The 13775-nt window shown below is 38.5% G+C and overlaps 1 protein-coding gene across 1 annotated transcript; it reads left to right on the forward strand.

Moving 5' to 3' along the window:
- Window positions 1–4841: 4841 nt before the first annotated feature.
- LOC129242915 (bestrophin-4-like) lies at window positions 4842–9726 on the forward strand. Its single transcript, XM_054879846.1, has 4 exons — window positions 4842–5111; window positions 6055–6808; window positions 6869–7042; window positions 8843–9726. Exons 1-4 carry the CDS (start codon window positions 4933–4935, stop codon window positions 9557–9559), a joined length of 1824 nt encoding a protein of 607 aa, XP_054735821.1. The 5' UTR covers window positions 4842–4932; the 3' UTR covers window positions 9560–9726.
- Window positions 9727–13775: the final 4049 nt, after the last annotated feature.

The raw sequence follows: 13775 nt of genomic DNA on the forward strand, positions 1-13775 counted from the left end.
GGGCGGGCCGAAATAAACAGGAACGGGTATACCCTTGGGGACGGTGCCCCTACCCCAGTTCCCTGAGGCCTGTTCTTCGCTTTACCGGTCCCGGAAAACACGGACGGACCGGAGCTCACCCGGGGCAACGCATACTACTACCTCTGCGTCCAATACACACTCCCTGACTAGGGCCCGAAGGGGCTGGTCACTGATACACCCCGCAGCTAACACCTCGGCAGAGCAAGCTCACATCACTCCCCTCACTTCAACAACAGAGATGGTTCTTGAAGTGATGAGAGACTCCCAGTGCGCCACGGCATATACCGGTCAGTTAGCAGCCGCACCTAACATGGTGAACAGACGCTGACCAGGAAGCCGTCCACTATGGAAACCGCCGCGCCTGGATTTTTTTTTTTTTTTTTTTTTTTTTTTTTTTTTTTTTTTTTTTTTTTCTGTCACCGGAAGCCTCATCGGATGGGCTGTCATTTAGCCGCCTCCTCCGCTTCTGGCCGCTCATTGTCGGGGATTGCTTATTCGTTTAAACTTATTTCGCAACTAACCTGCTACTACAGGCCTTCCGGCTATCCGCAACCTGCCGACCCCACGGTTGCTTAGAGCCCAGCTTAGTCGTTCAGCCCAGGTGGAATGAACAACACCGCAGCTTGTGGGTGTAGCGACACGTGAGTGTGCGTGCTTTTGTGTGCGTGTGTTTTAGATGGCTTGCAGCAAAGCGAAGTCATCTGCCGTGATGCGTGTTATTATTTTTCCGCCTCGCAGCAACAAACTTCGACCTACCCACACGCAATTCACCTCATTTCAAATGTATGTGTAAGCACTTCGCTCTGGGAATGCAGAATAAGAATAACAAACCGACTCGCACGCACACACCTAAATAGCACATTCCTTTTACAAACGCTTGGCACAACGTTGCATTTACTCGCAAAATTTCCAAGTATACGAATGCAAATTAGTTACGTCTCCCAAGCATTCTGAGACGTACAGTCTTTTACACTCTCACACACATACACACATACGTGTGATTTACATATGTGCAAAGTCACGCGAAAATATTTGCTAAGAAAACAATGGTACAAAAAATGATAAAAGCTGTGCGGAATTAAAATGTCATCAAGTGCCAAGTCTGTGAAAATACATAGCCGAAGTAAGGCTGGGCTGAGCCTGACGAAGGTGTATTATCGTAGAGCACTCAACGAATTTTCTTTCTATTTCCATGTTTATTTACTCATGAATGCTATTAAATGACAAACACATACGCAGTTGTACACGTGTGCAGACATATACACATAATTATTTATATATATAATATAAACAGTGGTGGTAGAAATAATAGCAGTTTGACATATTGCAGCTTTTTGTGGTAGCGGCAGGCTAATCACCTACCCTGCCAGAAAGCAAAATAGATTAACGAAACCAACGCAAGACTGAGTCTTGTCGAGGCCCCAAAAAAACAAGCTTTCCTTAATTTATTTTGTATTTATGAAAAATATTCCTAATATTATTATTTATTGCTTTTGTGTGCTAATATAGTTCGTACTACAACAAAAACCAAATAACTGAAATTTTCAAATAACTAAAAATTTTCAAATGATTGAAGTTTGTCTACAAATAAAAAAAAATATTCAAAAAATGTTCACCAAAAATTTAGTTCGAGTTTATAAAAACATTCTCAGAATGTGCAAGTTCAAAATGGCTTCAAACTTGAATTGATTTTTAACAATTTTTGTTTCTTTTTGTTGACATTATTAGGCATTTTCTTCCATATAGCGAATGCTTGAATGCTCAACAAAATAATAAAAAATAGTTTAAAAAAACTGAAAAACACGCTTTTATTGCTAATCGAACTAAAAAGTAGAAAATAATGAAGTAATAGCAAATCGAACGATCAGTCATAGTCAACTACCTCAGAACAGAATTATAACAAAAATTAAGATACAAATAGAGTAATTCAAATTAGAGTTAAAAGCGTGGGATGCTTGATATAGTAAATATTACAATCATTCGATTGGCAACTACCTATGTACAGAGGATTATGAAAGTGAAGCAAAATGCAACCTTAAGTTTAATTCCCCAGGTCTTACCTAAAACTTTCTTACACGGATAAAAAGATAGGATCGGTTTCCTAACTATGTCAAAATCAAGTAACATTTTCAGCAACTTGCACTTCATTATAACAAAATTGAATGGGTTATGCACTGGTTTCCAAATTTTTTTATATTGGGAGGTTGAATTAGTTTTAAAGGTTTTTTCGAAGATTTGGGGCTTTATTGTGAAAAAACGGTACAAAATATTTTATTCGAAGTATTGGCCATCGCTAGCTACAACTTTCGCCCATCTTTCGGGCAATTTCCGGATGCCGTTTCTCCAAAATTCTGGCCGCTGCTTGGCTATCCATGACTCAACCCATATTTTGGTAGCCTCGTACGAGGAGAACCGCTGGTCCGCCAAATCGAGACTCATATGCCGGAACAAATGATAATCGGAGGGAGCTATGTCTGGACTATACGGCGGGTGGGGTAACACTTCCCAGCCAAGCGTTCCAAGGTATTTTTTGACAGGTTGAGCAACATGCGGCCGAGCGTTGTCATGTTGCAAAATAACCTTGTCGTGCCTTTTCACCGTTTCCGGCCGTTTTTTTTTCAATGCCCGGCTTAAACGCATCAATTGCAGTCGGTAACGATCCCCCGTGATTGTTTCGCCCGGTTGGAGCAGCTCAAAATATACAACGCCGACCTAATCCCACCAAATGCAGAGCATGATTTTCTTGCCGTGAATATTCTGCTTGGCCGTCGACGTTGATGCGTGGCCGGGCAAACCCCATGATTTTTTGCGTTATGGTTTATCGTAGTGGATCCATTTTTCGTCGCCAGTCACCACCCGATGCAAAAAACCCTTCCGATTTTGTCGCTCGATCAGCAATTCGCACGTAAAAAATCGCCGTTCGACGTCGCGCAGCTTCAACTCGTACGGGACCCAATGTCCTTGCTTTTGGATCATTCCCATCGCTTTTAGACGCTTGCAAACGGTTGATTTATCAACGCCCAATGATTCAGCAAGCTGTTCTTGGGTTTGGCACGAGTCCTCGTTTACCAATTCCCCCAATTCCGCGTCCTCGAACTTTTTGGGCTGGCCAAGACGCTCCTTGTCTTCGGTGTGAAAATCACCACTTTTGAATCGTCGAAACCAGTACTCACATGTTGAAATCGACGGAGTATGGTCTGGGTAGGCCTCCTGCAGCAATTCACGGGCTTGGGCTGTATTTTTTTTTTTCAAATTGAAGCAGAAAAGCAAAGCTTCCCGCAAATTACGTTTCGACGGCACGAAAGTTGACATACTCGGAGCACGAAAACATTGCGTTGTTTATACTTCAGCGAAATGACAGATACTGATAAACAAAGCCTAGGGATGAGGCTTTGTCATGAATATATATTCAGTATTGCCAACGCGATAAAGTGATAAATAGCGCCATCTGTGTGTCACCTTTAAAACTAATTCAACCTCCATAATTCTGGTTAAAAAATTTTAAATTTTGATTAAAATTTGTTGAATTTTCTTAAATATTTCTACATTTCATACAAAGTTTATTATTGTACAGGGTTGGCCATATTAAACTGACCCATGTGATTATTAAAAAAATATGGAAAAAGAAACATTTTTTTGTGTTTCATTGTGAAAAACATTTAATTTAGTTCAAGGAGATTCGTTTACATCACTTTTTGAATATGATATCGCGCAAGTGGTCGCCCTTAGCACGTATTTGGATATGTACAGGGTTGGCCATCTTAAACTGACCCATGTGATTATTAAAAAAATATGGAAAAAGAAACATTTTTTTGTGTTTCATTGTGAAAAACAATTAATTTAGTTCAAGGAGATTCGTTTACATCACTTTTTGAATATGATATCGCGCAAGTGGTCGCCCTTAGCTCGTATAGCGTAATGTGCCCGTTTTTCGGCGTTTTCCATAGTTTTGGCCAGCGTCTCGGCCGATATGGCGGCTATTTCCCGTCGGATATTGGCCTTAAGTGCGCCTAGTGTCTTTGGCTTGTTGACGTAAACCTTAGATTTCAAATTACAGTAAAAAGTTATATGGTTACTCAATGGGTCAGTTTAATATGGCCAACCCTGTATATTATATATATTATTGTAATAAAAAACCTTCAATAAAAAAATAGTGCAACCTTGGCAATACGTCGCACTCCTATTATTTTGGCCGCCACTGTATATTTCGTACACATTTATGTTTAGCGCTTCCTTATTATTATTTATTTGTCGTTATTGTGTTTTTTTTTTTGGTTTTTTGTTCTTCTTCTATACATTTTTTACCAAAAGAACTGTAGATTATTCCCACTGGTGAAATGTTTTTTCATACAAATTTGTTCATTCCTATGATACGTAATAAATCTTGATGATAGATATATTAAAATTCTTATCAAAATTTGTTCAACATGCATGCAAATATCCCAAAGGATATTAAAATCATTTTGTTATTATTTAAGAAATTAGTTTGTGTTTTGAGAATTGAAATTTGGAAGCAATGAAAATGGAAGTTCAATCAAAAAGAGTAGATTTAAGGTTCGAAAATATATTTCATATGAAATAAATTTAGAAGAATAATAATAAGAAATAAAACAAGAAAAGAAGAAATAAAACAAGAAAAAACAAAGGCAAACATTCAAAAAAATATTTGAGTGCTTTGGCTTCAAAATAATCGATACTACCTGAGTTCTGCAGCTTTTGAATATTCCATTAAAAGTGTTTTCCTTATACGCCTTTCACTTGTCAAAAAATGGAATAAATAACAGAAATAACTGAAAACTCAAAACGTCACAAAAAATTGTTTTAACTAAGAGCTTGAAATTGTAACGAGAGAAAATAGTTTTGAAATTTTCTTGATTTATTAAAAGGCGTGAAATTTGACTTTGAGTTGCAATGACGGTGTCTTATCAGGCTCAAGTGGCAACTAGCAATTTCAATTGCTTCCTCAAGCTCTTAGCGCGCTGGCGTGGCAGTATTTATAAAATTATTTGGATTGATTTGGCTGTATTCATGGTCTTATATTATTTTTTTGGCATAATGTACCGCTTCGTGATGGGACCCGAACAAAAGCGGTAAGAGGAACAAAGGAGAAAATAAAAGTAAAAATTATGCATAAAAAAATCAAACAAAGTGAAATATTAAAGCAAAAGCAGAGATAAATATAATATAAACGGGAGTCGATGCCTTTTTTTTTTATGGCGCAAAACATCCTAAAACACCACACAGTCAACCAAGGCGAATCTATGAAAGGTGGTGCCAAGGGTTGAATGCAAAGCGCATTCATTAAAGGTGGTGGCACAAGACCTACAACAATGTTCTGTACGTTTGATTGTCAAAGAAAAGTATTGGCAAAGTAGAAAACTAATAATGAATTCGCCTTGTTTCGTTCTGAGCTGACAGCCACATGAACACGGCGAAAGCAAAAAAACAACTCAGCTGATTTACCGGTACCACCTTTGACAGATTCGCCTTGCATTCAATCCTTCCTACAAGGCGAATCTATACAAGATGGTATCGATTATATAACTACAATAATTTGGTGAGTTTTGGTGGCTCAAATTTCTGTTGAAGGAAGAAGAGAGAAGGAGAATGTAAATACTATAATCTTACTTTTGCATTCTGGTACCAAGCAGCTGAAGAAACATCTGTTATAGATTCGCCTTGACTACTAACTTCACGACCAGACCGCCTTGTAAAGCAGCTCTTCGCTGATATTTGATTTTTTGTCCTTGTTCCCTCTACTCGGAAGCATAAGGATTCGACAAGACTCAGTCCTGCGTTGGTTTCGTTAACTTTCTAACTTTTGTTTGCTTTCTGACAGGGTAGGTGATTAGCCTGCTGCTGATATTTGATAGTCAAAATAAAACTCATAATAAGAGTCCCAAATTATGCTACTTTCTCCATATTTAGAACTATAACTATACTATGTAAACAACCCCATAACTATAACAAACAACCCAGTTGGCCACTTTCTATGCTGACTATATTAATTCGAACTAAATTTCTACTCCACAGCCTATTTGAGCTCCTCATCCACTACTGCCACAACTCGAGCACTCTCATACCGCTTTCGTTTGTGCTCGGCTTTTACATTGCCGTCGTCATGCAACGCTGGTGGACTCAGTACATCACTGTGCCGTGGCCTGATCCGCTTGCCGTCTATGTGAGCACACTCTTCGTGGGTCAAGATGAACGTGGACGCATGATGCGTCGCACTGTAATGCGTTATGTCTGCCTGTGTCTCACCATGATCTTTATGATGGTGGCGCCTAGTGTGAAGAAACGTTTTCCCACTATGGACTCTCTAGTCGATGCTGGTTTATTAACCGACAATGAAAAAGATGTACTAGTCGCCATGGATGAAAAATCTCCGAAGCATCGCAAGCATTGGGTACCGCTCGTGTGGGCCGCCAGTATTGTGTCGCGTGCGCGCAAAGAGGGACGCATTCGTGATGATGTTGCTCTCAAGACTATTTTCGATCAGTTGGATGCTTTTCGTAACAAGTGTGCCGTTATTCTGCATTTCGATTCGGTGCCGATACCACTGGTCTATACGCAAGTGGTAGCATTGACTGTGTACTCGTACTTTTTGGCGGCATTAATCGGTCAACAGTGGGTGCCCAAGGAGGTCGATGCAGATGGACATTTCGATTGGATCGACTATTATGTGCCTATTTTTACAATGTTGCAATTCTTCTTCTACATGGGTTGGCTGAAAGTGGCGGAGTCGTTGCTAAATCCATTCGGTGATGATGATGACGACTTTGAGGTACTCGCATGCGACCTGGCGTTTGAGTGTGAGTACGATTTTATGCGACTTTTATTTCAGGTAAACTGGATGATTGACCGTAATTTGCAAGTTTCCTATTTCATTGTTGATGAAATGCATCACGAACATCCAGAGTTGGTAAAAGATCAGTATTGGGATGAGGTTTTGCCTGGTGGACTGCCGTATCCGGACGATTTTCAGAGAGTTTCAACGAACTTCGCTGATGTCGGAAAGGTAAACAGTGCTTTTAGTTTTATTCTAAAAAGAGCTCATTATCTTCAATGCGTACTGGATATGAAAAAATTCGAGGGATTTCGAATATCTGATATGAGACCATAGGTGAGTTCTAGTAGACCTGATTGTGGTGATAAACAGCAAGCGCGACGTGTGCACTCGCTTATATCTCGTATGTGAGTTCAGTAACGCAGTAGCAGGACCCAGCTAGTAACGTAACTATCGCCTCAAGAAGATAATTTAATAATTACACGCTGGGGAATCAAGACCTGCTAAAATGCATAATTTCCTAGGCTAAGAGGCCTAGGAATCCTTAAGCCAGGCAGCACATTTATATGTCATGTGGCTGCTCTGTACCTACCCTACCTTGGCCTTGTGAATATAAATAAAGCCCCATCGAATTCTCCATATTAAGCTAGAAGTTATTTTTAAAATTAGCAGAAGGAAAAGGAAAGTTTAAAGGTCATAGGATGGAAGTTTTTAAAATTCGTGACTGAGCTAGAAATTACACTTAAAAGCTATGCTTAGGAAAGACAGAAATCTTGCGACTGCAATAAGCTTGAGGTATACCTCGAGTTGATAATGCAGCAGTTACTCCGATTTTGACCCTTCTCTTCATTCTACCCTTCAAACTCTTAGCCATAACCTTAATTCATCTGCTACTCTTACACCCAGCAAGTCCAAATGGGTTGGACTAAGCTCACATATTGAAAAAACTCCATTCCATTCTATCTTTCCTTGTAATATAACTAGAAAATACGCAGCCTAGCTCTGCTTTTAAGTCAAACTACGAATATATAGGTAAGAGTGGGCAACACAGTTACAAATCAACAGAAATAGAAATCGGAGAGCATAAATTTCTCATCCTTGTTTTGTAAAAAATCTTCTTTTTTTTCAAAATTTTAAAGGTAACTAGAAATAATTGTTAAATTTGTTTAATGCAGAGTGATAGTAAGTATCTCCAAGTAATATAGGAACGAAATGGTTTACTAATCGGTTGAGTAACTTTTTATTTGTGACAGTTTGTAAATTTATTTTATGATTTTTTAACACATTTTGGCTTATGGACACGCCTGCTTTGTAAGTTCATGCAATTTGTGTTGAGAAAAAACCTTCCAGAAGAGACTAACATCAAAACACAAAAGCCCCAGTGCAAATCGGAGCATGCTGGGCATAGTTATTAGATTACATACATATGGAGGCGTAAACATTTTAGGATTTTTTTCTTACAAAAAGTAGGTATAATCACAACAGAGACTTTAAGATAAGAATTGAAGCAAAAGTTGCGTCTAAATGTGTTTTAAGCAGGAAGAATTAAGCGGCCTGAGGTTAAATGTTTTTTGGGACTTTCTGAAGACCGCTTCTCCGCTCACATTCGGAATGATGAGCCCATATTACGCATCCAAGAGAATTAGGTCTCACAGGTAAAATATATCGGTATAGTTAAATGACTAGCATCGGAAGTTGTGAACTGCTGCAAAGGAAAATCACTCGACTTCCTCGATTCAAACGAATGCAAAACACAAAGAAATAGACCGATCTCGCTGAAACTTAGTGTGTAACTTAACAACTGTGTAACTAAAAATAACCACGTTGCGCGCCAATAGTGCGATCTCTCTCACTTTTCACAGATTTTTCAAACGACTCTCGTATTTACTGAAAGTATGATATTGGTAAACTATTGAATTCAAATTTGACATTGAATTGGTATGGAGGTTCTCAATGATTTTTTCCAAACAGAGAAAATAATAGTTCAACTATGCGAAGTTGAGATTAATACACTTCTTCATCTCATTCCAGTCGGATGGTGCCGCTCACTTTGTTTGGAAACGACGAGACAACATGGCCATCAATTCCAGTCTACACAGCAGCATTTCGCGCATCAATTCAGCAATGAAACGTTTGATTAGCAAAGACGATACACAAACCACCACCATCAGCCCTACACATCTCTCTACCAGCTCTAACTACAGCGATGATGAGGAACAAACCCAGCATTCAACATCTTCTTTTCACGAAAGGCATGTAATTACCAATAAATATTCCGTTGCAGCACCACGTCCAGCGGCGAAAATATCTGATCGCACCACAGAAACAGCAGAGTCGCGAAGTTCCCGTTTGGCAGTCGATCAGCGGCGTACGCTTTCAAGCACTGCAAAATCCATCAGCTACGAGGAGGATCACGAGGAGAGCAAAATCGAGAAGGATGATTTTGATTTGTTGCGTGAAGAGCGCGAGCGGCAGCGCCAGGAACGTCAACGTCAACGTATTATGCAAAATGTTTATACGGCCACAAGTGCTACTGCGGATCTGTTGCCGGCATTGATAGCATCGGGTTTGAATTTAACAACGCCATCAACACTATCGATAACTCTACAACCTACACAACAGCAGCAGAGTGAGCATCGTAGCGGTACGTCGAATGCAAAAAGTAGCAGTAGTTTGGTCGACAGCAAAACAGCCTCGAAGGTTGAGGCCAAGGAAAAGCGCGATGATGAAGACAAGCAGCAAAAATGAGGTATTCTCGCGTTATGTTGATGAATTTGTTATAAACTTCTGTTTTATATTTTAGTTCCAGTTATTATAACTTATTTTAAAACTGTGCTGGTATATTTTTTTAAATAAATACTTACACAAGCTGTTTCTAGAGACGGGTCTAACTTTGACGTCGTCTTCAGCCACAAGAGAGCGCTTTGAGTTATATAAAAAAAGGTTCAGTATTTGTAAATTTTTTGAAAACCCCCAGCCATGTATTTATTATTTTTAAATGTTTATTATTACACTATTCCACTATGCAACTTTGGGTTTCACCAAAAAAAGGTTATCAAAAAAAGTTTGTTTTCGATAGATTTTAGTACGCCGAGTTCAGAAATTGTAAACTATCAAATGTATAGTAATTATCGGCAAAAATGCTGTAGCGAATAAAACAAACATTCTCTGACACTTGGAAATTGTGGAAAATTTAAGCTAAGATTTTGCTCAGTTGTTTTCATTCAATTAAAATTGTATGTCATTCGCGATATTAAAGCGCCATAAGTCTGTAACAGCAAAAGTTAACATAAGCTGTTAACTTACATTTCGTGCGATCGAACGAAATGAGCTCGCCACGGTGCTTGGAACTTCATATAATGTTCGTTGAAATCTGAAATAATGTAGATGCTACTATTAGCATCTATATAAATTGCGTCGTTAGTAATTATTTGTTTTCACAAATCTGATAAGTGATGAGACAAATCAGACCTAAAAGGCATTCCTTCAAAACTGAACAATATTTTCTTCAAAATCCGATGCGATGGAAAATTTTTGATGCCGATTCGATCGATATCGAACTTTTTACTTCTCTGTGGTGCCTTTAGTGTTTATCCACTATTGATAGTAGAGAGTTTTTGTTATTAGGTATACATCACTTGTCCGGGCGCAAAATATCATACTTGGCTTGAAAACTAAAATTTGCGTAAACAAACTATTGGGTTGGCAACTAAGTAATTGCGGATTCCACTCATAGATGGCTTCAGTTGAATTTTTAGGTTTTCAGACGTAGTACAAATGTAAAACGTATTTTCTTATTTGATACTTGGCAATTCAGCTGTCAATCAGTAAAAACAGTTTTTTGATCGGTTACGTAGTTTTCGTTTGGCGTTCGTTGAAAAATGGAAAATGAAGAGGAACATTTTTGTCATATTTTGCTTTTTTATTTCCGCAAAGGGAAAATCCGCATCGCAAGCTCATAAAAAGTTATGTTCTGTTTATGGTGGCGAAGCCTTAAAAGAACGGCAGTGTCAAAATTGGTTTGCCAAATTTCGTTCTGCTGATTTTTCGCTCAAAGATGAAAAACGCTCTGGTCGTCCAGTTGAATTGATGACGCCCTCATCAAAGCAATAATCGATTCGGATCATCACAGTACAACACGTGAGATTGTAGAGAAGCTTCATGTATCACATACATGCAATGAAAATTTCTTAAAGCATCTTGGCTATGTTCAAAAACTTGATACATGTGTTCCTCACGAACTGAAAGAAACGCATTTAACGCAACGCATTAACAGCTGCGATTTGCTAAAGAAACGTTATGAAAATCATCCATTTTTAAAGCGACTCATAACTGGCCATGAAAAATGAGTTGTTTACAACAATATCAAGCGGTGAATGGAGCAGGACAGGTGAACCAACTCAAACAACATCATAATCTGATATTCATCAAAAGAAGGCTTTGTTATCAGTTTGAGGGACTACAAAGGAATTGTCTACTTTGAACTCTTACCACCCAATCGAACGCTCAATTCTGATGTCTACATTGAACAACTCTCGAAATTAAACAATGCAGTTGAAAAAAGTGGTCCGAATTTACAAATCGAAAAAGTATTGAATTCCATCGTGATAACACACGGCCACACACATCTTTGGACACTCCGGAAAAATTATTGGAGCTTGGTTGGGACATCTCGCCACATCCACCATATAGTCCTGACCTTGCACCATCTGATTACTTTTTGTTTTGATCTTTACAAAACTTCTGGAATGGTAAAAATTTCAATAATGATGATGATGTCAAATCGTACCTGATTCAGTTTTATGAACATGGGATTATGATGCTGCCTGAAAGATGGCAAAAGGTCATTGATGAAAATGGACGATGCATTATAGAATAAAGTTATTTAGTTCCATGAAAACATTGTCTTTGATTTTCTAAAAAAAGTCGCAATTACTTAGTTGCCACCCAAATATATATAATTTAAGGCAATAAAATTTCAAAGATCAATTCCTTTGAACATTCATTGGTGTTACCGGCTCTGGATATGGAGAAGTTCTTCTTTGCAAAAATACGTTTTCTGTTGACTTGCTTTTATTTTTGCAAAGAAGTTATTGTGCAATTATTTGACGAACTCTACGCGAGATCTGAATTCCATATCGTTAGATTTTACAATAATTAAAAATCAGTTCTGTTCGCTAACATAATCGTACTTCTTTTTAATCAAGTTTTACTTTAGTTTTTCCTCGTTTTATTTATTATTCTATTAATATTTTGTTTTTATTACCACTAAGCCAATAGTCAGTAAGAACTTTTGTGATTTTGGGCTAAATTATTAGATGCGGAACTAAGTTCTCTTGGGTAGGATTTCCCATTTCAGTGTTTCCAGGTAGGTTTTAACGGGTTTAGCAACGTGTTCATGCTTCTCCGCGTATTGCGGCCGCTTCTCGCTTCTCAATCGCATCAATTGAAGCCGATACCGATCCCCAGTGATGGATTCGCTTTGTTTTAACAGTTCATAATACATAACACCAACTTGGTCCCACAAAATACGTAGCATAACCTTCGCAGCGTGAATATTCGGCCGAGGCGACGACGTAGAAGTATGACCGGGCAGTCCCTATGATTTTTTTTTCTTTGCATTGCTGTACTGAATCCATTTTTCATCACCCGTCACGATGCGATGGAGGAAACCCTTCCATTTTTGTCGCTGGAGCAGTTGTTCACAGGCGAAACGTCGAAAAAATTACGTTCAACATCCTTTGGTTTTAATTCATACATAACCCAAGTCCCCTGTTTCTGAATCATCCCCAAAGCATGCAATCGCTTGGAAATTGATTGGCGGGTAACTCCTAATACGAAAGTGAGCTCTTCTTGAGTTTGACACGTAGCCTCATTGAGCAATGCCTCCCATTCAGCGTCTTCGAAGGTTTTTGGGCTTCTTTCACGCGGACGGTCGTCAACATTAAAATCACCGTCTTTGAAGCGACGGAACCAATCTCGGCACGTTGTTTCACTTAAAGCAGCATCTCTATAAGCTTTTTGTAGCTCTCGATGCGCTTCAGCCGCCGTTTTTTAGAATGAAAGAGGAAAATCAACACTTCCTGCAATTGACGATTATTCGGCACAAAATCAGACATTTTCACAAAACCAAAGGTATATGATACGAAAACAAAATCACTAATGTGTCGAAGCAGTTTATTTACCATATATCTAAGCTTGGTTTATGACATTAGGTTATGTTAGAACCGACTAGTACACACTGCTGGCGGCATCTATTGACAAACAGCGGGAACTTAGTTGCGCACCTAATAAAAAAATAAATAAAAAAGTGATTTTTTCATTTTTCCTCAACTAAATTGGAAAACAAAAATCATAGAATTTAAAATTTTGTAACGACACTCTCGGTGGTATCGAACTTTTCCTTTCTAAATATCGAAAATATTGCATAGAGCCACTATCGATAGTTTGCCAACTCTACTTACAACTCCCAACGTTCCACAACTATAAAATTGGTTGAAATCGTCGAAGAGGTTAGTACTCGGAAATTCAGCTCAGTTTACCATTGGCCTTAAAGAGTGAAGTCGGAAGTTATGTAGTTATTTCTTTGCACTTTTGCAACAAATTGTCTAAATCATATGGAAGCTAGTTGTATTATTATACCAACAGGGAGTGCTATTGCAAACATAACTCGGTAGGGGATGAAATTCGCATGACGCCATCTACAGTCCATCCTTAGCAGGGATCATTACAATAGTGTCTCGGCTAAATGCGTTGTGTATTCGCTGTTCTTTCCTGTAAAAGATTTATGTAGTTTATCAGTGTTAGTTTAACTGTGGCGGCTGAAGCTCAGCTTGACTAGAAAGCAGAGTTAAATTTGCACCAAAAAAACTATAGAATTTTTACAGGTTTTTTAAAAGTACGCCTTTCTTCTTACATCATTTTCGTGATCAGTATCTTGTGTTTCAGTTAAAATAACTGTGTC

Source organism: Anastrepha obliqua, chromosome 3 (genome assembly GCF_027943255.1).
Source record: "Anastrepha obliqua isolate idAnaObli1 chromosome 3, idAnaObli1_1.0, whole genome shotgun sequence".
Classification (NCBI taxonomy): Eukaryota; Metazoa; Arthropoda; class Insecta; order Diptera; family Tephritidae; genus Anastrepha; species Anastrepha obliqua.

Bases quoted from the DNA above. Each gene is read 5' to 3' on its own strand.
- LOC129242915 (XM_054879846.1), top strand. From the start codon at position 4,933: ATGACGGTGTCTTATCAGGCTCAAGTGGCAACTAGCAATTTCAATTGC. The intron at 6,809-6,868 runs GTACTCGCATGC...CTTTTATTTCAG, and splicing joins ATGATGATGACGACTTTGAG to GTAAACTGGATGATTGACCG. The intron at 7,043-8,842 runs GTAAACAGTGCT...ATCTCATTCCAG, and splicing joins ACTTCGCTGATGTCGGAAAG to TCGGATGGTGCCGCTCACTT.